At 44.6% G+C, this 25,426-nt stretch overlaps 1 protein-coding gene across 1 annotated transcript in view; it reads left to right on the top strand.

The window, feature by feature from the left end:
• DMXL2 (Dmx like 2) overlaps positions 1–25,426 on the top strand; it is a 283,261-nt gene that overhangs the window by 62,148 nt on the left and 195,687 nt on the right. The window contains exon 7 of the mRNA XM_077471038.1: positions 5,429–5,598. Coding sequence (XP_077327164.1) covers positions 5,429–5,598 — 170 coding nt within the window. The remainder of the gene's footprint in view (positions 1–5,428; positions 5,599–25,426) is intronic.

A 25,426-nucleotide genomic window follows, 5' to 3' on the forward strand; every position in this document is an offset into this window, starting at 1 on the left:
TCAGAGTGCAGCCGGACAAATACACAGCAGTGACCTACATAAATCATCAGGGGGCACCAGAAGTCATGCTGCCCTTAAAGAATCAAGGCTGATATTCTTAGCGAAAACCATCATTCCAACTCTCGCGACTGTCCACTTTCCTGGAGTGGAAAGTTGGCAGGCAGACTTCCTAAGATGCCAACACAGAGACCAGGGGCAATAGTCTTCAACCCTGAGATCTTTCGAATCCTCTGCCAAAGGTGGAAAAAAACAAATGTGAACATCTTGGACTCCAGTTTCAACAACAGGCTAAATAGATTTGTAGTCGGGCCAAGCGATCCACTGGTCCTGGCCTTAGAGACATTCCTTTGGAAAGTGTCCTCTTGGTGGTCTCTTCTTTCCACCTTAGTGAGGACGTTGCTTTTTTCTATCTTGCCCCAAAACATGCCAAAGAAATTGTCTAACACTGCCTTGATGTGTTCAGGGCTACCTGTCAGGGTCTACTTGGCAGTCACAGCCTCTGTTTACAAAATTAAATCCCCCCCTTTGTTTTTCCTTTGGGTCCTCATAGAGGGCATTCTGTTTTCCATTCCACCATTGCTAGATGGATCAGACAGCTTATCTATTCTTAATATTATTGTTATTATTTTTAACTGCTTCCCGCCCACCATATAGTAAAATGACAGAGGGGAGCACTCTCAATCTGGGACACTCTCGCCACCCATGTGCGCACCACAGCGATTGGAGATGTGCCCTGTCCCTGGGACACAGGGAATCCCTGATCACGATAAAGAGCCTATGATGTAGGCTCTTTACCATGTTATCAGCAGTGTCCAATCACAGCTGATCACAATGTAAACAGGAGATACCGGTTATCGGCTGACAGTGAGTGGGGAGAGGGGACATCTGGTGCCTGTCAGTGCCCACCAGTGCTGCCTGTCAGTGGCCACTAGGGCTGTCTGTCGGTGCTGCCTACCAGTGCCTAATTTTGTGCCCAGTGTCCATGTCCCAAATTTGAAAGGCCACCACCAGGTCCACTTTTCACTGCTTCTCCAAGTTTTACTAGATGGATGTTCAGGCCTCAGTAGATACAAGCTTTGGCTGTGAGGTGTTTCTAGCTGTCATTGTGTTTGTTTGTGTTCACCTTGTTTTCTTGTGAGCTGTTGGCAGTTCTGTTCTGTTATTTTGAGCCCCTCAGTTGTCTCATGGTCTACCGATACAAGTCCTGTACTGTATGATTAAAGTAATAGGAATTTTAACTTGTAAATTCCTGATTTTGGGGTACAGGACAGGATAGTCTTTACCCCTCTGAATCCTAATCACTCCTTATTGCTTTCTAAAAAAAAATGGAGTCTCACAGAGAGGGCTGGGCTATTAGTGCACGAGTGAGTGCTCTAGCAAGTTTTTGGCATTGTCCAGTCACCTGAAGGTAGCTTGCAATTAACCAATCAGCTATGAATACAAGTCCTGTGTTCTGTTCTATACTGTACTCCAAAATAAGGAATTTAAAGAGTAAGTAAACCTTTGCTAAAAAAATGTTTTCTTCTCCCTCCCCTGCATCGCATACTAGCATATTATGTGACACTTGCCTGCAAACGAAGCCCACGCCGTTTCCGCTGCAGGCTGCATCCATCTTCGTCACTCTTCCTTCTTGGGCCGCAGACATTGCTCTGTGACTGGCAGGAGCCGCGTGACGTCACAGCACTTGCTACTGAAGAAACGGCACAGTTGTCTGTTTCTTCAGAGCGCATGCGCCGATGACATCATTGGCGCAGTATACAGTAAATATCTCCTAGACGATGCAAGTTTAGGAGATATTTACAGTACCTATAGGTAAGGCTTATTCTAGGCTTACCTATAGGTAAAACGTGTAAAGGGAGGTTTACAACCTCTTTAATAGCAAGTCAAATCCCTGTTTGTTTATATGCTGGACTGGAGTTTACCGTAATGGAGATATCAGTTTTGCCTTTTTTATTGTCCTTTATACTGGTGGCTCTTTTTCCGTGCTTTCATTTTTTTTTTTGTACTACTGCTGCAGTGTTAGTTTTTGTGAATCTGTTTAAAGTGGCTGTTGCTTAACTCCTTCTTGATGAGTGTTTGCAGATATGCAGCCTCACGGAAATGGGAGGCCCGGTTCCCCATCACCTGATTGCTGTGATAGCCTCTGATTGGCTATCACAGTAATCAGTCACTGTTAAGCCTGTCACTGTGGGTTATTTTATTCTCCTCTTGAATGTAGAAAAAGATTGTGTCTTTTTCTCCTAGCTAGCGAAGAAAAGTGTAAAATAAGGAGAGAAAAATAGCTAGATCAGGATTATGGACAAATGTCATGATCGGAGCCAAAGGTCAGGGTCCATGTATTTTAGGTAGGATTAAAAAATAAAAATAAATAATTGTGTCAATGTGTTTTAGGTAGGGTAGGCCATAAAAACAAAAAGTGCTTGTTTCTGGCCCCTTCTACAGGTACAAACAATGAATATACACACATGTAATATCACTGATTGTCAGGAGCACGGAATTTTTATTGTGTTTCTTCTTTGGTGATAAGTTATAATAATAGCAAGAAATATACAGCTACATTTTAATACTTTTTTTTTTTTTTTTAACAATTTGGTGCCAGTTTTTCAGTTTTTTTCTTTGATAATAAAAAAACATCAGGGAGATATTCATTATCACCAAATAAAAGCCCAAGGATCAGCCTTTTTACACAATGCAGAGGATTAACCCCTTAGGTTCCACAGTGAATATAACTAGCTTGCTTTACTGCATATACAGACTGACTTTTCTGTTGTGGGTATAGTTTTACCCTCTGTCATTAAGGGTTAAATAAAAGTGAGAACAAAAACTGTACCTGAAAAGAAGATTGAATATACTTACTACTTCTGCCGTCCTCACCAAATTTGCTGTCACTTTTAATGACAGGGTTGTGGTTAACATTTGCAGAACTTTGTACATTTAGACTTGTATAATATGCAATTAAAGGCAAAAAATTATATTAAACGTTTCCCTAATTGTATTTTTACAAACATTTTTGTCCATATTCCATATACTATTTTTTTTTAAAAAAGACATTGATGTATTTTTCTGGTATTACATTGCAGAAGATTAAAGGTGCTATGTTTGGTTGCTTTCCTCTATCCTCTAAAGTCATGTTTCAGCAGCCACGATTATCCAGGCATATGATTCTGTGACAGATGGCATCGTTAAGAGACTTCCAGCTAGAAGGCGATTGCTGCCTCCGCTTCAGATGGCATTTTGTTTCCATTTTCATCATGGGTGTGACTCATTTATACTTAAGTGCTCCTGTTACACTGTGACCCAAGGAAACAACCCTTTCTTAGTTTGTCTTCACAAAGGATACATAAAAGATTTTTATATATATACCCTTTAAGGCATGTAAAAATTCAGGCCCATTCATATAAATGCATTAGAAATCTGGGTTTTATCATGTTTTAGGCAGGAACCTTTGGCTATACTGTACTTTGAGTATGTGTTTGTGTTATAGAGACAGTGTTGTCCACCCCCTTCAGGAAGACACTACATTTTTACTGAGCACAGCAGGTATTTTCCCCTACTTGCAAAGGCTAATGGCTAATGTCAGGCAGGCTACTATGCCGCTAGTCATTCTGCTACAGCAGGATCACTTAACCACTTGCCTACTGGAAATTTTTACCCCCTTCCTGCCCATACCAATTTTCAGCTTGCAGCACTGTCATACTTTGAATGACAATTGCGTGGTCATGCAATACTGTACCCATATGAAATTTTTATAATTTTTTTTACACAAATAGAGCTTTCTTTTGGTAGTATTTAATCACCACTGTTTTATTTTTTGCTAAATAGACAAAAAAAAAGGACTGAACATTATAGTTTGTTATAAAATTTTGCAAACCGGTAATTTTTCTCCTTCACTAATGTGCGCTGATGAGGCTGCATTGATGAGGGGCACTGGCGAGCGCTGATGGGCGCCACTGACAGACGCTGATAATGAGTGCCTGATTATCAGTGTCGTTGATAACTGGCTTGTGTTTACATCCTGTGATCAGCTGTCATTGGACACAGCTGATCACATAATAAAGGGCCGCTGTGATTGTCCCTTTACCCCGATTTGTGACCGGCTGAATCCAAAGGACTCGGCTATCACAGAGTGCACCTCCTGCACGCTGCAAGTGGTGCACGGGTATCGGCATCACAGGAGGATGTCCATGGACACCCTCCCAGAAAACTAAGCCTGCGCTGCCTTGTGCCGTGAATCTCTCCTTCTGTAGCTAAGGCAGAGAAATGTTGCTCACATTACTATCACTTGAAATACAGTAGTGTTTGGGCCAGGGACACAGCCACAACTCACGGTATCTGACTATGGAGGGAGTGAATCTATAGGGAACAGATAGACAGCATCTTTAGTGATTCTGCCATGCCGCTGGTAATTTGTGTCTACTGACAGACCTGCCTAGCTGACATTACCCTTAAAGATACAAAATGTGGAGAAATGTGAAATATGTATGTGTGCTGGGCAAAAACTGTTTGAGATGACACACAGCAGCCGTGTTGTTTGAAAATCATAGTCAGCCATGACATTTCTGTTTTAGTAGCAGTGACCACCCCCCCCCCCCCTTCAGGACCTGGCTACATTGGGACTTCATCTTCCACAATTACCAAAGTTTTAGCTGCATTCCAAGACGTCCACCCATCCTCAGGCCCTCTGAGCACTATTAACTAACATCAAAACAGGGCAACCAGATAATCTATTGAGTTTGCCTATCTACACCCAATTAACAGGAGAATCCACTACCCAGTCACTCTAATGGCCATCATAAAACCATTAAGCTTTCAAGCTTGAGTAACTAAAATCTTAACTAATATCTGTCCTGGTCGCAGACTCTTCACCTGTCGCAAATAGCTCAGCTGGTGGAATGGCTGACTGACTGGTTATTAGCCAAAAACTGGTTGTTATTAGCCAAAGATTACAAACTTCAGTGTATTTCAGTAATCCTGAGCTGATAATACAACCAGAAAAAGGACATATTTATCTGTATCAGTTAATTAGCAGCATTTTAAGCCCAAACACTGCTATCCTAGGAAGTACCAGATGCGTATTAGGCCCATTACCTCTAATAGATGAAAGACATCCGATGTCCATCATATTTGTATTCATTCAAAAGTTTTATGTTGAACAATAATATGCAAGTTATCAGATGTTAACCAGTAGGTATTTAAAGATGATATCTATAGAAAACTTTATCTCTGGGGGGTCAGCTGCATGGTCATAAACCTGTGCACTGAATGCCTCGTGCCAAGGTATGAATAGCCTAATGCTATCCCGGGAGTTAATGGTGGTGTTGCCTACTGATCACTTATTGTGTTATTTCAAAGTTGAGATGACTATTCAAAATATAGTATGTACGGATTTCCTTTTCATCTGAAAGACACTCAGCCATTGTCTTCACAGGATGATTGTCTCTTAAAAGTCTGGTATCCTCTTTCTGGGTGGAAAACATCATTTTTGCTGGGTGAAAGTCAAGATAAAAAAGTGGATGTCAACTTTTCATTTGTGTACCTTGCTCATCCTCGGGCAGTGATTGGATTTTCATGGAGAAATACAAGCAGATTTATGCCAAGGTAAAAATCCAGATAACTGATTCATCCATCATTAAAGTATGCTTATAGGAAGGTATGCAAAATATATTTCTTTTACTGGTGTCTTATTAAAATGTGTTGATTATAATGCGCTTTCTGTTCAGTAGGATATGTCCTTAAAGCAAACAGAGTGATTAGCGTAAGTCTTCTGTACGTGTGGGGAAAGAAAACCTTTCTTGTTTTGTAACTGTGCTTAACAGAAGTAACTTTTGCTACTGAACTTGGGAGACAATTTTTGTATCATTTGAGTGTAGATGAAATTATGTAATTGCTAACTGCTGAAAATGATCTTAAATTTAAATTTTATAACCCTGTTGTATTTTATGTTGCTGTCTTCATGTTGCTCTTTAGGCAATAATCAAAGCCAAAAACATAATAGATCAAAGGATAAATATGTATCTGCCAAGTTTGAAGGCAAAGAGACTTTTTCCCAGGCTTTTGAGGGGAGGGCATATCCCAGTAGCCAACTCCCAGTCTTAGATGTAGAAGGGATGATTGGGGAAGGCACTCGTGAGCAATAAGCCATAGAGCAGGGGTCAGCAACCTTTTCTTTTTCATACATTATGGGACACAGTTAATATTCATTACCTACTGGGTTATACTTCATCTCCAGGTGAATGGACAAGAGTGGAGCAAAGGTCTTTAGACAGGAAGTGATCCCCTATAACCCCTCCCATACAGGAAGTACTTCAGGTTTTTACCATTGTCTCCAAGGTGGCTGGCACGGTTGTTTGAGCTCTCTGAGCTCCAGATCTCTCGTCCCACAAACTGTTCTTAAATGAATCAAGGGATTGACCGATCAGATCCATTTGACATAGGCTCTATATGCTTAGATAAATGGTACCTGAGCTTTGCAGAATAGACCCAAGATCCTGCAAGGTTTTGCCTATAATGCGGCCTCCAGGCGATGGACTCTGCAAAGTGGAATCCTGGAAACCAGAGCACTAAGGTATTCGTGCAGAGTGCTGTACAGGTCCAAGGGAGTGGACCCTAAACTTGAAAAGGGTACCCAGTCCTTGAAGGTCCTCAAGTGACAGGAACCTGCCGTGATGGGTGAAGAGTGGGCTCTTAGTTTACTAAGCTGCCCTGCACCTTGATGGGTAAGTGAAACCCTTTTATTTACTTATTGTGGGCTGTTCCAGTGATTGTAACAATCAGTCAAGCTAGCTAGAGGCTGAACACCTGTGTGCAGTGACCATACGGGGGAGTTTTGGGCTAGCTGTGGATGTTTGCAAAGTGTACCTTTTTTTTGTTTGTGTCTGGCTGTTCTTTTACCTGTATGATGGCGCACGACGGTGCACCATTTTGCCTTGGTTCGTCAGGGCGCACGTGCATTTACAAGCGCTCTGCTGTGCTCAGCAGTTTGGCGCCCATGGCGCATGCGGCTTTGCCCGCATGAAGATTTTCACCATAAGCGAATACAGCCACGTCTGTCCATGCCTGTGCGTGCGCACGCATGTACAGAACATTCTGGCGCACAGCCAGCTTATTTAAGCCATGTATGCCAAGAATGCGGTGCTTCCAGAAGGCAGCTGTGGGACACAGAGCAGGCTCTGAACCAGTCATTTGCAGCGATTCATTTCTCCTTACCTGGGTCACATGAGTTACCAGGTGTTTATAAGGGCTTACCTAGGTTGGAGTCCATGATGCAGAGATGTATGCTCACCCTTGAAAATACACACAGCCCATGGTAACAGGGTAATAAGCTACCTGGGCTGTTAATCTGTGCACGGGGGCTTGACAGGAATTTGCTAAAGGATAGTCGAGGTAAAGCCGTAGTCAGGGATTCCAGAGGACAAAATAAAATATAAGCAGAGCCAGGGTCAGAAGCCAGAGTCAGTCTTGGGACGCTGTAACTACAACATTGGAATACAGGAACCTTTGGCAAAACAGGAAACGAGACAATGAACTCACAAAGAGTTTTATACCCAGCTGATTGGATAACCTGCTTCAGCTGAACCAGAAGTGACAGGTACAATCAGAGTATTGCCCTCAGTACTTCATGCAGAACTAGACGTAGCTGGAAAGAAGGCTGAAAGGAACTGAGGTGCGGCTCAGAGGCAAAGTAACATGAGCACTAAACAGGCAGTCATGGGTCCAATACCTCCTTGAGCCACTTGGGACGTGACCACGCCTGGCCGCCTGCATGTCACGGTAAGTACCGCGACAGTGTTGCTTGGCAGGCTAAAGGTGCTTAGCAGGATTGTTGCATAGGGGCTTTTTGAGCCCTATTAAAGGGTTTCATTTTGAGGTGTGTTAATACTACACCTAGGTACTCTTTTTTTTTTTTTTTTTGTGTCTAGTAAATGTCTTAAAAAAAGAGGAGCGTGACTAACAAACTGCAGGGAAGGGCACACCTATGTCATCAGTAGTTCCTGATGAACCTAGTCATATCCCTAGTGTTGTATCCCCTGAAAGACCAGCGGCTTCCGGGCAATCTGAGCCGCTGCGCCTATCTGGTATTGTGCCTAGTCAACCCTGCTGCTTCACCCTTTATCACCATGAATGAACTGTCCACGGCCCTAGCTGGGTTAGAGCACAGAATTTCTGGCATGATTGCCTCCATCCCGCGGGGTGGCAAGAAGCGCGACCCCCCTCCCCCGGAGCAGGAATGCTTTGAGGATAGGGAAGAACTAAAAGCTCAGGATTCTGTGGAGGGCCTGGCGGATGAGTCTGCTTCTGAGCAATCTGGATAAGAAGATACCCAGTTGATGTCTGCCTCGGTTGCATAGGCTTTTGATCCTCTCTTACTTAGATGGTTCGTTCTGACTTTAAGTTGCCTCTTGCAGAGGTTACTGAGCCCTCCTGGTCCTCTTTGGGGTCCCTGAGGCTTCTTCAGGCAACACAGGCTTTCCCCTTACACCCTCTGTTGGAACAGGCAGTGTATGTGAACAACCTGACAAGATTTTTGTTCCTCTTTAGAGGTGTTCCCCTTTATACCCCATGGATGAAAAGTTTGTTAATAAATGGGGCATGCTAGCCGTAGATGCAGCAGTCTCTTCCTTAAACACGAACTTAACTTGTCCAGTAGATAACACACAGGGCTTGAAAGACCCTGTTGACAAGAAATTAGAGTCATTATTAAAATCTACCTTTTCTTTGGCCAGTTCAGCTATTCAGCCAGCTGTTGCAGCAATTGGTATCTGCCAGTCCATAAAAGGATCAGGTTAGGCGGCCTGACAGGCCTAACCAGGAGGAAGATCTGGCTGAAAATAAGACATATATTCCTTGAGCTCTGTTTTGCTGTTGACGCCTTAAAGGATTCAATACAGCAGGTTTCTTGTTTGGCTCTCTTGGCTGTACATATCTACAGACTTTTGTGGCTTAAGAACTGGTCAGACAAGTTTCCTTATAAGAAATTATTGGCAGAACGTTTGGTGATGATTTGGACAAATATAGCCAAAAGATTTTCAGAGGGAAGAGCTCTCTACTTCCTCTAAAGAGAAGCAGCAGGCGTCCCCTGCTTAAAACCCTTCAGCCTCATCAGAGGTTCCTGCGATTTACAGAAAGGAATGTAATTTTTAGTTTGTGGCTCTACCCTTTGGGCTTGCTACAGCTCCCGGGGTGTTCACAAAGGTCCTAGCACCAGTACTGAGAAAAAGGAAAAGGTCTGGTGTCCCCAGTGACACACTTCCATCCCTGTAAAATATAAAAACAAAAGATTCGCCCTGGGACTTTAAATGAAGTGGGTACTGTTTCCACCAGTAAACATAACAGTAGTAAATATAGTAAATGGTTTATTCAAATACAATTGTTTACATGCATAAATAACACCAACAGTTACCAATTAAAAAAGATACAGAACAAGGAATATTGGTACATAAATGTAGTAGTAGTCATAGTACACGGGCATCATACTACCCGACTAGTTTCACGAGATCCAGCTCGCTCTTCAGGGGTGGATGTGTGTAACAATGTACCTAGGATGAAAACAAATATATATATATATATATGTATATGTATATATATATGTATATATGTGTGTGTTTGGCAATATAGCACAGTATTAGTTATAAAGGCACATGGTAGGAGGGGTTGTGGGTCCCCATACTCACCACTGAGCTTGACCATGGCTCCAGGTGTGCGGCCTCAGCTGTGTAAGCATGGAGGAATGGGGCACTTTAAATTTATTTTAATTTTTTCTTATTTTATTTATTTTTACACTTTCCCTTTGAAAAAAAAAAATAATTCTGATCACTTTATTGCTGTTAGAAGAGTACCTTGTGACCTTAACAGGCAGTGACAGGTACTCTTTATGGATGGAACTCCAGATCCCTCCTTTGCACTTAAAAGCATCCAAAACGCAAAGTTCGTAAACCAGAAAGTGATGTTGTGACATAGTTTCCGGGTTACTAGATCTGAGACCCGATCAATGACGATTTTGGCTTTGTTTGGGTCTCTGGCCAGTTGGCGGACATACCTGCTGGTCGCCTGGGCCTCCCAGGCGGCCACATTGGTTGTTATCCCAAGAAAGCGCCGGATCTAAAAAAAATAAAAAAAATAAAAAAGTTTCAGGGGTGATGGGTGCAGCTGCAGACATCACCCCGGTACAGGTCGGCGTAAAGGAGTTAAACTGTCCGCAGGCCAGGTGCACATGAATTCATCTCGTGCACTGACTGGCTGGACATTTAGCGGCGCCTTAGGTTGCCAACCTCTGCCATAGAGTTTTAAGATAGCATGTGAGCAATTCTAATTGGGAAGGCATAAATCCTCAAATGGGGTCAGGTCCCTGTGAAGACTACTCTTGTCTGTTCATAAAGTGGCAAAGCTGAAAATAACAAGGCCATCACCCATGACATGGCTAGTGGAGAGTTCATAAGCTCACAAAAAAGAGTTGCAATCTGTCGGGTCCAAGTGTCTGATGAAGAGGGGAGGGGAGTTGAGGCTTGCCAACACAGAAAGCGGTTACCGTATTTGCCGGCGTATAAGACGACTGGGCGTATAAGACGACCCCCTATTTTTCAAGTGAAAACATAGGTTTTGGGCAATACTCGTGGTATAAGACTACCCCCCTTCTGAGGCAACACCATTTTAAAAAAACATTAGAACGATTAAAAAATACAAAGCAAGAATGCCAACTACTCATCCGCCATGCTGTGTTATGTCATAAAGTAAATCAAACAATAATAACACAAACAGAGATCTATTGAATGCCACAACTCTGGAAAGTAGAATTTTTCACTAACCAAACCTATACCACTTTTGGGTTACATTCTATGGGAATTGTCCATCAAAATGCATTTAATAACCCCCCTGTCATATGTCCCAGATTTACCTGTCCCTCTTGGGTGCCTGAGACCTCAAGGCAAATAGCAGGATGTATAGTAGTAGGAGATCAGTGAATGGATTTACCCAGGGAAGTATGGTGAGCGGTGTATTATTTTAATGAATACAATGCCTGCTGGGATTGGCAGAGGCTGTAGCATCATCAGCCCTCTCTCTCTCTCTCTCTCTCTCTCTCTCTCTCTCTCTCTCTCTCTCTCTCTCTCTCTCTCTCTCTCTCTCTCTCTCTCTCTCTCTCTCTCTCTCTCTCTCTCTCTCTCTCTCCTCTCTCTCTCTCTCTCTCTCTCTCTCTCTCTCTCTTCTCTCTCTCTCTCTCTCTCTCTCTCTCTCTCTCTCTCTCTCTCTCTCTCTCTCTCTCCTCTCTCTCTCTCTCTCTCTCTCTCTCTCTCTCTCTCTCTCTCTCTCTCTCTCTCTCTCTCTCTCTCTCTCTCTCTCTCTCTCTCTCTCTCTCTCTCTCTCTCTCTCTCTCTCTCTCTCTCTCTCTCTCTCTCTCTCTCTCTCTCTCTCTCTCTCTCTCTCTCTCTCTCTCTCTCTCTCTCTCTCTCTCTCTCTCTCTCTCTCTCTCTCTCTCTCTCTCTCTCTCTCTCTCTCTCTCTCTCTCTCTCTCTCTCTCTCTCTCTCTCTCTCTCTCTCTCTCTCTCTCTCTCTCTCTCTCTCTCTCTCTCTCTCTCTCTCTCTCTCTCTCTCTCTCTCTCTCTCTCTCTCTCTCTCTCTCTCTCTCTCTCTCTCTCTCTCTTCTCTCTCTCTCTCTCTCTCTCTCTCTCTCTCTCTCTCTCTCTCTCTCTCTCTCTCTCTCTCTCTCTCTCTCTCTCTCTCTCTCTCTCTCTCTCTCTCTCTCTCTCTCTCGTTACTCCAATCCAAGCAGGCTCTGTATTCATTAATAGAATACATCGCTTGCCGGGATTGGCTCAACGGCGTATACTGTTTGTTGCTGAAGCCACATACAGTATTAGCAGACATTTGGGGGCTGACATCCATCGGGCAGCATTGTATACCGGCGTATAAGACGACCCCCAATTTTGGGCATTTTTTTAAAGTGTAAAAGGTAGTCTTATACGCCAGCAAATACAGTATATACATTTTAGGATGGGAATTCCACTTTTTCCAGGATTGCAGTCATGGGGCTGGGGAAAGAGGAGAATTCCATATATTATAATCATACAATCCTAAACCTGGAGAAGTGACAAAATCAAGGGGGACTCTGATGATGGGGGTGGGTGATTATTGGGTGGACCCAAGGGAGGGAAGTTAACGGTAACAATAAGATGTTTCTCTCCAGGCCGGCCCATTGCTTAAATTGGATGTGATGGCAATCTAAAATTTGGCATAATACAGAGGAGGCTTGGTAGATTTCAAGGTGGGGCAGCCCAGCGCCACCATCAGTTTTTTGCTTCACTAGAATATTATAACAGTCTGGCTAGAGAGCAAGGCATAGAAATTTGAGCAATACTAAGCAGTCCAGGTGAAAGAAAAGATGAGGGCCATGGCATGGTTTGAAAAGACATAGAGGAACCGGAGTATGATTATTTTCTCTACAGCTTTAGGTCTATTACCTACTTGTAATGAAATGCGACCCATGATGTGCAGGCTGCTGAATTCAGTAGAAATCTATACTACAGGGCTGTCCTGTCCTCCTCCTGCTGCTGACTATTCAGCGCTGTGAGAGTTAACTTCAATCAGATGGGGACATGGTCCCCTCCAGCCCTCTCTTCCATTGGAAAAAGTTATTTCACTGATTACACGGCCTGTAACTGATTGGCCATGGCCTGCGGCGACTTAAAGTCGTGTGGTAAGTCGCCCCAAGTTGTGTTGAAGTCACTCCAAGTCGTGGTGTTATTCATACTCAAGTCATGTCCAAGTTGCCTCCAAAAGTCACGCTGGAAGTCGTGTTGCCCCTGTGTGAATGGAATCTAACACAATCTGTGAATAGAGGAGCGTCTGAGATTCTCTCCTCATTCACAGATCAAGAGTTACTTCTGCCTGTACTCCTTAATGAACTCCAGGAAAAGGATTTTTTATGGTAAGTCGAAAATCCTGTTTTATAAAATACAAACTGAAATGCAAATAAAGAAATTAAAATATTAAACAATCTATTTTTTTTTTTTGTAGATGCAGATTTCCTTAGCAATATTACATATTTAATTATGTTCCTTTTATTAAACCTGTCATTTTGCTTTGCTCTTTGGCAATATCAATAGATCTTTTAGATCTATAACACTTGCTGACATTACTTTGTAATTTATTTTCTTTCAGGGGCTCGGTGTGCAATGTATTACTTACATCCTGTCAGGATGGCATTTGCCGCCTTTGGGCAGAAACCCTTTTGCCAGAGGATAGCCTTCTTGGTGGACAAATAATTGAGCATGGCAGTTCCAGTAGTAGCTTGTCCTTTACTGGAAAGCAAAAAGATAAATTGAGCATGCTCTTGAGGTAACATGTCTTATGTTTATCTCTGTACATTTTCTGGCTAACGTTAAAACTGAAATTCTTCTTGTGAAAAAATCCATGTTTTCATTTGTCCCCTATTAATCATGTACATAGATTTGACATTGTTGATAAAATCTCCAGGAATATTTCCTCTTGAACAATTTTAGATAAAAGTGAAATAGTGGGATGATGGCTGTATACTGTGACCACCTTATGTCAGGAGATTGTGACCAGCTCTCTATGGAGCCGGTTCCCACATCTACGGAGCAAATTTCAAAGGAGTCCTGTGCGTCTTCTGGTCCGTTTCAGGTCTGAATTCAGCCAAAAATTCGGGCTGAAATCGGATTTGAAGCGGTGAACAGGGACGCACCGGACCGACTGCTGTGAGCCCGCTCTGTGCATCAGTGTGAACCCAGCCTTAGGCTACAATTGGATCTGTCGTGTCATTGTTTATTAGTGTAAATGTCAAATACAATTGCAAAGCTGTCAAGGTAAGTCATGTTGCTAAATTTGGCCAAGGCCTCAGTGACCTCCTGGTCTCAAAAGGATTTGAGATGCGCAGAGCTGTTATTTATTCTTAATGCCACCCCCACACATTCCACCCGCAGTGCGTTTGCGGGCACTGGAACCACAGGGAAATCATATGGTGCAAAGGCCAGCACCTTTTTTTTTTTTCCGAGAAATGCAGCCACAGCAACACATTCAAATGAATGGCTTGCTATACCCGGGCAAACTTGGGCCACAAACCCACACAGGTGTGAATCAGGGGTCAGAAGTGCCTGCCTGTGGTGATGTATTTAACATGTGTGTAATAATGTGCAAAGTTCATTTGAATCGGCTGTCTAATGCACTATAATGGACCAAAAATTGCCAGCTATCAACACTTGGTAGTGCATTACTGTGCATTGTGGTGCGATGCATCACAGGTGAGTTGGGAAGATGCCTTGGGACACTACAGTGTACCAATGCACATAGGGGGAGATTTACTAAAACTGAAGCACTCAGAATCTGATGCAGCTGTGCATGGTAGCCAATCAGCTTCTAACTTCAGCTTGCTCAATTAAGCTTTGGCAATAAAACCCGGAAGCTGATTGGTTTCTATGCAGAGCTGCACCCGATTCTGCACTCTACAGCTTTAGTAAATAACCCCCAATATATGTGTTGACACAATGCAGAGACGTTAATGGGCCCTTAGTTTGAGCGATCGCTCTTGCGTGCCCCCGAGGGTTGGCACCATGGCAGTTGGTGGTGCAGGGTGTCAGTCAGACACACCGCTACACCGATCTCGGTAAAGAGCCTCTGATGGAGGCCATGGGACAGGAAGTTAAGGGGAATCTCCCTATGGCACACAAGGGCAAGAAAACTGAAAAGGTAATATCCCTCCCTTACATCCAAAATGAATAAAAAAAAAAAGTTTAGCTATAGTTTTACTTTGTGCACAAAAAGACTCTCTTGGGTTTTATTCAGTTCTAAAAGCTTAGAAAAACCTCCTGTATGTGTCTTTACATTAAAAATACACATTGACTATTTTTGCTAGGGTTCCAATATAGTTCTGTGCAGAAAAAATGCAGCACGCTCCTACCTTGTTTTTCTGCATCGGAAACTGACTGCACTGGTGTGAACTAGAGCCATTGGAATACATGGAAAACACTGCATACATTTTAGTGCAGAAAAAAGAACTGCAAAAACTGCAAAAGAACTGCATCTGGTGTGACCTAGCACTTAAATTAAGTGGACATTGTATTGCCTATAAAAAAAAATGTATTGTTCTTTTATACAGACAATTCATCACCTGAAACATTTGAGAAGAGGTAGAAGACGGTCTTCTGTTCTAGCTGCTCACACAGAATTGGTACCAAGTCAGCCAAGCCAGCAGGAATCCCACAGGCATATCTCACATCATGCCAATTCCCTTTGTCACCTTTCATATCGCAGCGAGTATAAATCCCAACACAGGTAAATTGGAAGCAAATATTTTTCTATTATTATGTCTTCATTACCCATTGGACAGATTGGTCTTTCCCCAGTGATATCCCGCCTCCAACACACACGCACACATGTACACCCCATGTATCCCTGCTCTAGCCCACACACTCTTTCTCCTCAAGAGACTTTTCAATCTGCGGTCACAATACAAAATAGCATATTGAAACATTGTCCATGCCCTCCCCGTAGACATGTAGGTAAGTCACACAGTCTGGAGGTTCAGCATTTAGAGCGAAACTTTATTTATGGGCAGTCTCTGCCCCCTACCCCCATTGCAGATGTAAGTTTCCCATTATTTCTCTTTGAATAGTGCAGAATTGTGTGGGTGTGCCTGTGAAAATTCTGCAGTGTATGTAGCTTAACCTCTTATTGACCAGCTGACTCCCTCAGTCCACCAGCTTATAAACTTAAGCCCCATTGACCAGTCTGTAGCATATGTGATCTGCTTCAAGAGCATGTACATAAACACTTCAGTGATGAATCTTCAGTGTGTGCGCGCCCTAACTCCTTAGTGGCCTGTCCCTAGCATATTGGCATCAACTCCTTAGTGCACAGGCTCCAGCTCAGGTGTGTCAACCTCTCAGAGCCCATTCCTTTGCACATATGTGATAGCCCCTTAATGCCTCTCATCACCCAATACCTAGCTCATGTAGGTTAACCCCTTAGCACTTATACCCAATTATATGTGTTTTAACCTTTCAGCACATGTTTGCTTATGTCTTTTTGCTTATGGGCATTCATCTCTTAAATATCTGTATCCATTATTCTATGCCAGGAAGGCTATTGGGTTACATTGGAAGAAACGGGCATCCCCTCCTCTTTCCTTATTGAAACAACTGGTTAACAATGCTCTTCCTTTTTATAGATGTGTACTTTCACAGAGGCTGTCCCAATTAATATGATAGAGTTTGGGCCAAATGGCTAGCTTAACCTTCCATGGTTGTGGATGATTACTACCTTTAACAGGTAGCCCCAACTATGTTCCTTGGGAGTTGTGAGCTTATCAGCATCCCTTAGGCTTTTACCGTTAATGCGACTTAGCTGGTTAGAGGTACACAAGTCTTTCTAACTTGGTTATTTTATATGCTGTTATAGTCCTTATGGCAACCTTGTTTTACTGTGCACTACTTCTGATGCCTTTATGCCCCTGTGTGGACTATGTGCCTGAGACTGGACTGTGTGTTTTGTACATACCTCGGGAAAGTTTTGTACTACAATCTAAAACCAATAAAAAGAGTTTAAAAAATATGAGTAGCCAGCTCTTCTGCATGTACCCCATAGCAGGTCCCCCCCCAGCTACCAGTCTCCAGTGCATGTGTGATAATCCATAGATAATTACATAGTTGGGTTGAAAAACATACAAGTCCATCTTGTTCCAACAATAAGAAAAATGCATAAAAAAGCTCCATATGCACAATCCTATACCCACAGTTGATCCAATTTGCTCCAGAGGGGGAAAGACAAATCCTTCCAGATCTCCCAGATTCAACTACCTCTGGTGTTACTATCTAATATCCTGAGCTGGCTAGAACTAGTTCTTTGCAGGATTTTATTCCACATTTTCACAGCTCTTAGGCCAGCCATACATGGTTTGAATCTTGGCTGTTTCAGCAGGAATGAGATTTGAAACGTGTATGGGCAGGCTGAATGTACCTGGTGACGACTGTGTATGTTGGAATCCCTGCCCTCGCTAACTTGCAACGACGGACCGGCCAATTTCACACCATGATGTCACTTGCGTAACAATGCCACTCTCAGCTGCGCCCAGCACACAGATTTTTCAGCTTGCGGGACCACAATCCAGCCTGCGAGCAGCCTGAGAGCGATTGTCACTGGGCTAATTATGCAATTAACCCTTTAACTGCCGGCACCCCCATTTTAAACGACCAGGCAGGGGAGACTGGTATTTTTAGCAATACCAATTATAATTTCAGAATAAGCGTCTGCAACACACACTGTCACCACAGAGACAGGTCTGCTCAGAGGTCTTACTATACAACAGTAGCGCTTTTTATGAGGCAGGTTCGTTTATAGCTTGCATTAAGAGCTTTTAAGACGAGGTTAACACTTTTCAACATAAGGGTTTATTATGAAAAGGTCAAGTTGGTACAAATAAAACATTCACAGAAAAAAGATGTTTCAAAGAGATGACAATGATAATATACAGCCACAAAGAAATAAGGTAGAATTGGGAAGGAAGAATACTTGCAATTATTGTCCGAGGGTTGATCAGAGTTCGATCAATGAGCTGGGTAATCAGTTCTCAAACTTGGCGGATGTTCCTGCTTGGATGGTAAAAGGAGAACTCCCATTGTCTTGGCTTCTCCTCTTTTCTGTCAAATCAAAGGGGGGTGTTGACAGCGACCAGTGACTAATCATCTGGTCATCTTGTTTAGGGGTTGGTTGCTGGGAGGTGTCTACACTCATGACCCTGTCCGAGGCACACTTTGTGATACATATTCATATCTCTGCATCTCTACTGTTTATAGACTGCAAATATCCATATTATTGTTCAGCATGAGATTTCCTTCAAAACAAATATAAACATGTTATGTCTTTAATGTCCAGTCTATCTAGGAGGAATAAGGGGTATCAGTGGTTTCCCATATGACTTGACATAGGGGCGTCTGGACTTGAAATGTTACAAATTATCTGAGGAAACTAAAAATGTCCCTATTATGGCTGTGCTATTATTACTTTGGAAGTCATGAAACCTGCTGAAATTTCATATTTATCCCACTGTTTTAAGCTTTATGTGCATTCAGGTATTTACGACCGGTATCTGCTGGTCTCTGAATTGAGGGTGACCGTTTTACGACAGGCCTGAACATCCAGCCAGGCTGACATAAGCTGTTTTTACTGACCTAGCCTGGTTCTGCTTTCTCTGTTGAGATAACCTTTGTTTGAAATTTAAAAGCTATGAATTCCTAGCATGAGGGAGGAAGTTCAGATTTTTCTATAATGTTACACAGTTATCCAAGCTGTCAATGGCTGCTCGAAGGTTCTCGTGCAACATGGCCACTAGCTACAGATTTTAATGTCCAGTACATGATATCGTTACAGTACCAAGCTGATTTATCGATCCACTTTGGTACAACCAGCCTGCTGGATATTACTTGCGATTATTGCCCCCCCCCCCCTTCCTGTTGGGAGAATACAATGTCTCAGTAGGAGGGATTCCATTGTCAGCACTGACTGGGTTGATGGGAGACTCGTTGACATTTCTTTTATGCAACCTGGTGGTGGCAGGAAAGAAATTTTGTACTGTCTGTGGTCAGCCTTACTGTGAAGAAGCCTTTCTGTGTGTTGAGGTTAAATCTATTTTCCTCACAATGTAAAGAGTGCCCCATTGTACTCTGTAATGACCCGAAAGTGAATAACGCAACACCAAGTTCACTGAATGGACAACCTATTTATTGTATAAACCTAATTTATACTATGTAATGCATATATTACCTCAATATATTTATTTAGTGCATTTATACCATTGTTTTTTAAAGATTATTTCCTGTAATCTAAAGCTTCAATTCAAAACTGCTGCAAAAATGCCGTCTTCGCCAATTATCTTAAAAACTTTTTTTTTTTTATTCAACCCGTTGACAGACAGGAGTCTTGAGAGTGGTCAGATCCTACCTACGTGCCTGAACTCCTTTTTTTTTATTTTTTTTAATCCCTGGGCCCTGTTGATATTTGATTGCCAAAATAATCCATTAAGGTCCCACATTTCATGGCACACTAGTTCTTGACATCAGGAGTTCGATGGTGGTAGTTTTCAGTGGTATGAACACTATAGCTGCCAAATGTTTTAAGTAACCATTAAAATATAGTTCACACTACCTTGTAACCCTACCTATACACCTAAAGTGAAATGCCATTTTCTTTCTAGATATAAATTAAGTGAGGACGAGTTAGAATGTCAGTTTTTTTTTTTTTTATCGTACATCACGGGACACAGAACCACATTAATAACTGTCTGGGTTATATGACACCTTCAGGTGATGGACACTGGCACACTAAAGGAAGTTCAATTCCCCATATAATCCCTCCCATTTTACCGGAACTACCTCAGTTTCACCAGTGTCTTCGGTGTTGGTCACAAGTAAAGATATGCTGTGCTGAGCTCCACTGGAATATTCCTTGCTGGGGTAAGCTATGCAACCGGATCGATTCAAAGTGTCTTTTCCAGGCCGAATTGAATGGTAGCCAAGGCTCGTGTCCGAAGAAACAAGTTTTGCCTGTAACGCTTCTCTTTTTAGAGAGCCGGACCCCGGGATCCAGTATTTGCTTTTTTTCAGACATATTCCTGGTGGGGTGCTTTACAGGCCCAGGGCTGTAGACCCCCCCCCCCCCCCCGATACAAAGGGGGCCCCAGTCCCTGAAGGTTTTTTAACAGAGCCAACCGTGAGTGGTGAAGATTGGGTCTGTTATCACAAAACCCTGCAGCTGGATAAGGTAAGGGAGATTCCTTAGGTCTTTTTTCGAATCCTTGTGGGTTTTCTCCTTTAAGTAAACGTTGTCATGCCTATAGTCACCACAGGGGGCTGTAAAGAGCACATACCTGTTCCATGCTTGTCAGTCTTGCTTGCAATAAGCTGCACGCTTCCTCCAGCCCAAGCATCAGGTAAGACGTCGGAAGGGGGTTTTTTCTCCTAGGAATGTCCCCCCACCTGGATAGCTTACTCCAGGCAGAGGGAGCATGGCATCAGTTGGCGGTGTGCCCACGCCGCTCCCGCCGCCATTACAGCAGTTCCCATCTGTAGCTCTTTCTCTCCTTCACCCCAGTCCTCCTCCATGCGATCTGGTCATAATCGGACCCTGTCTATTTTGAAATAGATTGGGGGGGTGCGGTTGGTGATCAGAAGGGGCTTAGCGGCGCTGGCATGTTTCAGCGTCCACAACGCAGGCTGTATATCTATAAAATGCACCTTTTTTTCAAGTGCATACAGCTGAAGGAGGGACACAGAGCGGATGGGTGGCATGTGAGTGTGGGTGACACAGGCATTCCCAGGCATGTTTACTTAAGCATCAGGCTGAGCTTAATAGCAGCAGCAGTTGCTGGACTATTGCTCAGCAGTGGGTGCCATTTTTTTTGGTAGTACCCCTGCGTTTGTGCTTGGCACTATGACCAGAGGGGGTGGTACAAATACCACAAAAACCAAGGGCATAAAGGGGTCACCCTCAGGTCCTAAGGACCCTCCCTCTGCAGCCCCCCCCCCCCGAAAGATCTAGGGAGGCTGATCAGAGGGAGTCATCAGGGGCTGCAATTGCTCCTGTCTAACTGAGTAGGTTTTCTCCTCAGCTATGAGTGGATTGGAGGAAAGATTAGTGGCTTTAATCACATCTTCACAAAGTGGAAGAAAACACAGTCGGTCCCCTTCTACAACCCAGGATCCTCAAACAGAGGAACAGTGGGAGGGGGAAGATGAATGACCCTCAGGGGACCGTGAAGAGGCTGATGATTCCTCTTCTGAAGGATCAAGTTGGGAAGGACGTTCTTCAGCTTCGTATGCAGAGGGTTGCTGGTGCATTCTCTTACTGAAATGGTCCACTCCACATTTAAGCTACCCTTAACACAGTCGGTTGAAGAGCCCACTTCCTGTTTGGGTTCACTAAAGCCTCCTCAAGCCTTGCGTGGCCTTTCCTGCATTCATTACTAGAAAAGCTTATGTATTCTGAGTGGGATCACCCAGATAAGCACTTTTTCCCTCCTAAAAAGTTTTCAACACTTTATCCTATGCAGGAAAAATGTACTGCTATATCCTCTGGGAATAAAAGTTTGACTTGTCCGGTTGATAATGCTCAAAGCTTAGGGATCCAACTGATAAAAAAAATTGGAATTCCTGTTAAAAAACATTTTCTCCTTGACAGGTTCAGTGGCTCAACCTGCAGTGGCGGCAATTGGGGTATGTCAGTCCTTGAGAGACCATTTGAAAACAGGTGTTCAAAGTGTTCCCTGAACAGCAGGCCCAGGAGTTAGCTGAGCCACCAGCGGCTTTGTGTTTTGCAATTGACGCAATCAGTGATTCTATTCTTCAAACCTCTTACCTTACGCTTGGGTTGGTACGTATGCATAGAATCTTATGGTTGAAAAGTTGGTCAGCTGAAGTGCCATGCAAAAAGCTCCTGGTTGGTTTTCCTTTCCGCGGTGAAAAGCTGTTTGGGAAGGATTTGGACAAATATATCCCCAAAAATATCAAGCGGGAAAAGTACCCTTTTGCCAGTTAATAAAAAGACTAAACATCCCTCATTTAAACTGGCTCTTTCTCCAGTGCCAGGGGCATTAGCCTCCAGGCAGTCGCGACAGCCTCCACCACCAGGTTCAAGAGGTAAACCTCAGGGTCAACCCCAGGGACAAAAGACAGATGGCTAAAGCCTCTTTATATAGGGGTGCCCCCAATCGCTCCTGTGGGGGAAAGACTTCTGCAATTCTCAAAGGTCTGGCTAGTAGAATTTCGGGATAGATGGGTGGTCCCACAGTAGCTCTAGGATACAAACTAGAGTTCTGAGAATTCCCGTCTCCTCGTTTCCTCAGGTCAAATGTCCCCAAAGATCCAGAGAAAAATAAGTTTCTTTCTAGTGCTAGACCGACTTTTGTCACAAGAAATGATCATGGTGGTCCCTGTGGAGGAGCAGGGGTTGGGGTTTTATTCAAACCTTTTCATGGTACCAAAACCAAATGGGGATGTCAGACCCATTGTAGATCTCAAAGATCTAAACCGGTTCCTGAAAATTCGCTCTTTTCACATGGAATCTATCCAATCAGTAGTCATCCTACAAGGAGAACATCTGGCATCAATTGACATCTAGGATGCATACCTGCTTGTCCCTATTTTCCCCGCTCACCAGAAGTATCTGCAATTCGAAGTAGAAAAACTTAATTTTCAGTTTGTAGCCTGCCTTTTGGTCTAGCTATTGCACCTCGGGTGTTTATAAAACTTCTGGCCCTTCCTCTGACCAGATTAATGACTCAAGGTATAACAATAATAACATACCTGGACGACCTGCTCTTAATAGACCGGCCGGTAGTCTGCTTGGAACAAAGCAATGGTCACCACAGTCAACTACCTGGAATACCTAGGTGGGTCCTCAACCTGGAGAATTCTTCTTTAAAGCCAGTAAGAAAATTAGAGTACTTGGGTCTGGTCATAGATACAGCCCAGAATAAGGTGTTCTTACCCCAGGCAAAGATCAGCGCCATAAAGGAGCTGGTTCAGGTGGTCAGGGCAAAGAAGGGTCCTTCCATTCGCCTTTTGTATGAATTTGTTGGGGAAGATGGTGAATTCATTCAAAGCAATTCCCTATGCTCAGTTTCATTTGAGACTGCTGCAAAACAGTATCCTATGAGCCTGGAACAAGAAGATTCAAGCACTAGATTTTCCTATGCGTTTGTCGCCAAAAGTACACCAGAGCCTCAGTTGGTGGAGGATATCCGAGAATCTGCAGAAGGGCAAATCCTTTTTACTGGTTACCTGTAAGGTGGTAACAACAGGTGCCAGCCTTTCAGGTTGGGGAGCAGTCCTTGAAGAAGCGTCTGTCCAGGGGAAATGGTCCAGAAACGAAAGGACCTTGCCCATCAACATTCTAGAGATTCAGGTAGCGTGTCTAGCCCTAAGGGCCTGGACATTCAGGTTGCAGAATTCTCCTATCAGGATTCAATCCGACAATGCCACAGCAGTGGCTTATATCAATCTCCAAGGGGGAGCCAGAAGTCAGGCAGCCCAGGGAGAAGTAAACCAAATCCTAACCTGGGCAGAAAAACATGTGCCGTGCATATCGGCAATCTTCTTTTTAGGTGTGGAGAACTGGCAGGCAAACTACTTAAGTTGACAGCAGTTATTCCCGAGGGAATGGTCCCTTCACCCCGACATATTTCTGGCTATATGCCAAAGATGGGGGATCCTGGATGTAGATCTGTTTTGCATCCAGGTTCAACAACAAAGTCGATAACTTTGTGTCAAGAACAAGGGATCCACTTGCATGCGGAATAGATGCGTTGGTGACCCCTTGGGATCAGTTCTCACTGATTTATTCATTCCCTCCTATTCTGCTGCTACCTCGACTTCTTCGCAGGATCAAGCGGGAAAGGAAGTCAGTAGTTCTTGTGGCCCAGAAGATCTTGGTATGCAGAAATAGTAAAGATGATAGTAGGGGCCCCATGGACCCTACCACCACGTCCAGACCTGCTATCGCAGGGACCGGTGTTCCATCATACTGAATCATTCTGAAGAATCGGGGGCTTCCAGGCTCAGTGATACCTACCTTGATTAATGCAGGGAAGCCAGCTTCCAGAGTCATTTATTATAGAGTCTGGAAGGCATATGTTTCCTGGTATGAATCCAGGGGTTGGCATTCTAGGAAGTATGTCATAGGTAGAATTCTTGCCTTTCTGCAAATGGGGCTAGAGCTGAAACTGGCCTATCAGTATTGTTTCAATGTCCGCTTGCTTTGCATTCTTTGGTCCAAAGCTTTATACAGGGGCTAACGAGGTCTAATCCACTGATTAGAACACCCCTGAACGCTTGGGACTTGAATTTAGTTCTGTTGGCATTACAGAAACAGCCTTTTGAGCTGATACCACGTATTCCTTTGGTCCTTCTGACAAGGAAGCTAGTTTTTCTTGTAGCCATTTCTTCTGCAAGAAGGATATCAGAGTTGCTTCTTGTAAAGAGCCATATTAATAGCACTGACACTCCATAGGGTGCCGTGTGGGAGGGGCAGTGACACTCCATAGGGAGTGTGTGGGAGGGCAGTGACACTCCATAGGGTGCGTGTGGGAGGGGCAGTGACACTCCATAGGGTGCGTGTGGGGGGGGCAGTGACACTCCATAGGGTGCGTGTGGGAGGGGCAGTGACACTCCATAGGGAGTGTGTGGGAGGGGCAGTGACACTCCATAGGGTGCGTGTGGGGGGGCAGTGACACTCCATAGGGTGCGTGTGGGAGGGGCAGTGACACGCCATAGGGTGTGTGTGGGAGGGCAGTGACACTCCATAGGGTGCGTGTGGGAGGGGCAGTGACACTCCATAGGGTGCGTGTGGGAGGGGCAGTGACACTCCATAGGGTGCGTGTGGGAGGGGCAGTGACACGCCATAGGGTGCGTGTGGGAGGGGCAGTGACACGCCATAGGGTGTGTGTGGGAGGGGCAGTGACACCCCATAGGGTGCGTGTGGGAGGGGCAGTGACACTCCATAGGGTGCGTGTGGGAGGGGCAGTGACACTCCATAGGGTGCGTGTGGGGAGGGGCAGTGACACTCCATAGGGTGTGTGTGGGAGGGGCAGTGACACGCCATAGGGTGCGTGTGGGAGGGGCAGTGACACTCCATAGGGTGCGTGTGGGAGGGGCAGTGACACTCCATAGGGAGCGTGTGGGAGGGGCAGTGACACTCCATAGGGAGTGTGTGGGAGGGGCAGTGACACTCCATAGGGTGCGTGTGGGAGGGGCAGTGGACACTCCATAGGGAGTGTGTGGGAGGGGCAGTGACACTCCATAGGGTGCGTGTGGGAGGGGCAGTGATACTCCATAGGGTGCGTGTGGGAGGGGCAGTGACACTCCATAGGGAGTGTGTGGGAGGGGCAGTGACACTCCATAGGGTGTGTGTGGGAGGGGCAGTGACACGCCATAGGGTGCGTGTGGGGGGCAGTGACACTCCATAGGGTGCGTGTGGGAGGGGCAGTGACACTCCATAGGGTGCGTGTGGGAGGGGCAGTGACACTCCATAGGGAGTGTGTGGGAGGGGCAGTGACACTCCATAGGGTGCGTGTGGGAGGGGCAGTGACACTCCATAGGGTGCGTGTGGGGGGGCAGTGACACTCCATAGGGTGCGTGTGGGAGGGGCAGTGACACTCCATAGGGTGCGTGTGGGAGGGGCAGTGACACTCCATAGGGTGCGTGTGGGAGGGGCAGTGACACTCCATAGGGTGCGTGTGGGAGGGGCAGTGACACTCCATAGGGTGCGTGTGGGAGGGGCAGTGACACGCCATAGGGTGGGTGTGGGAGGGGCAGTGACACTCCATAGGGTGCGTGTGGGAGGGGCAGTGACACTCCATATGGTGCGTGTGGGGGGGCAGTGACACTCCATAGGGTGCGTGTGGGAGGGGCAGTGACACTCCATAGGG

Source organism: Lithobates pipiens, unplaced genomic scaffold (genome assembly GCF_037356315.1).
Source record: "Lithobates pipiens isolate NorthernLeopardFrog02 unplaced genomic scaffold, aLitPip1_a1.2 Scaffold_8, whole genome shotgun sequence".
In the NCBI taxonomy this organism is placed as follows: domain Eukaryota; kingdom Metazoa; phylum Chordata; class Amphibia; order Anura; family Ranidae; genus Lithobates; species Lithobates pipiens.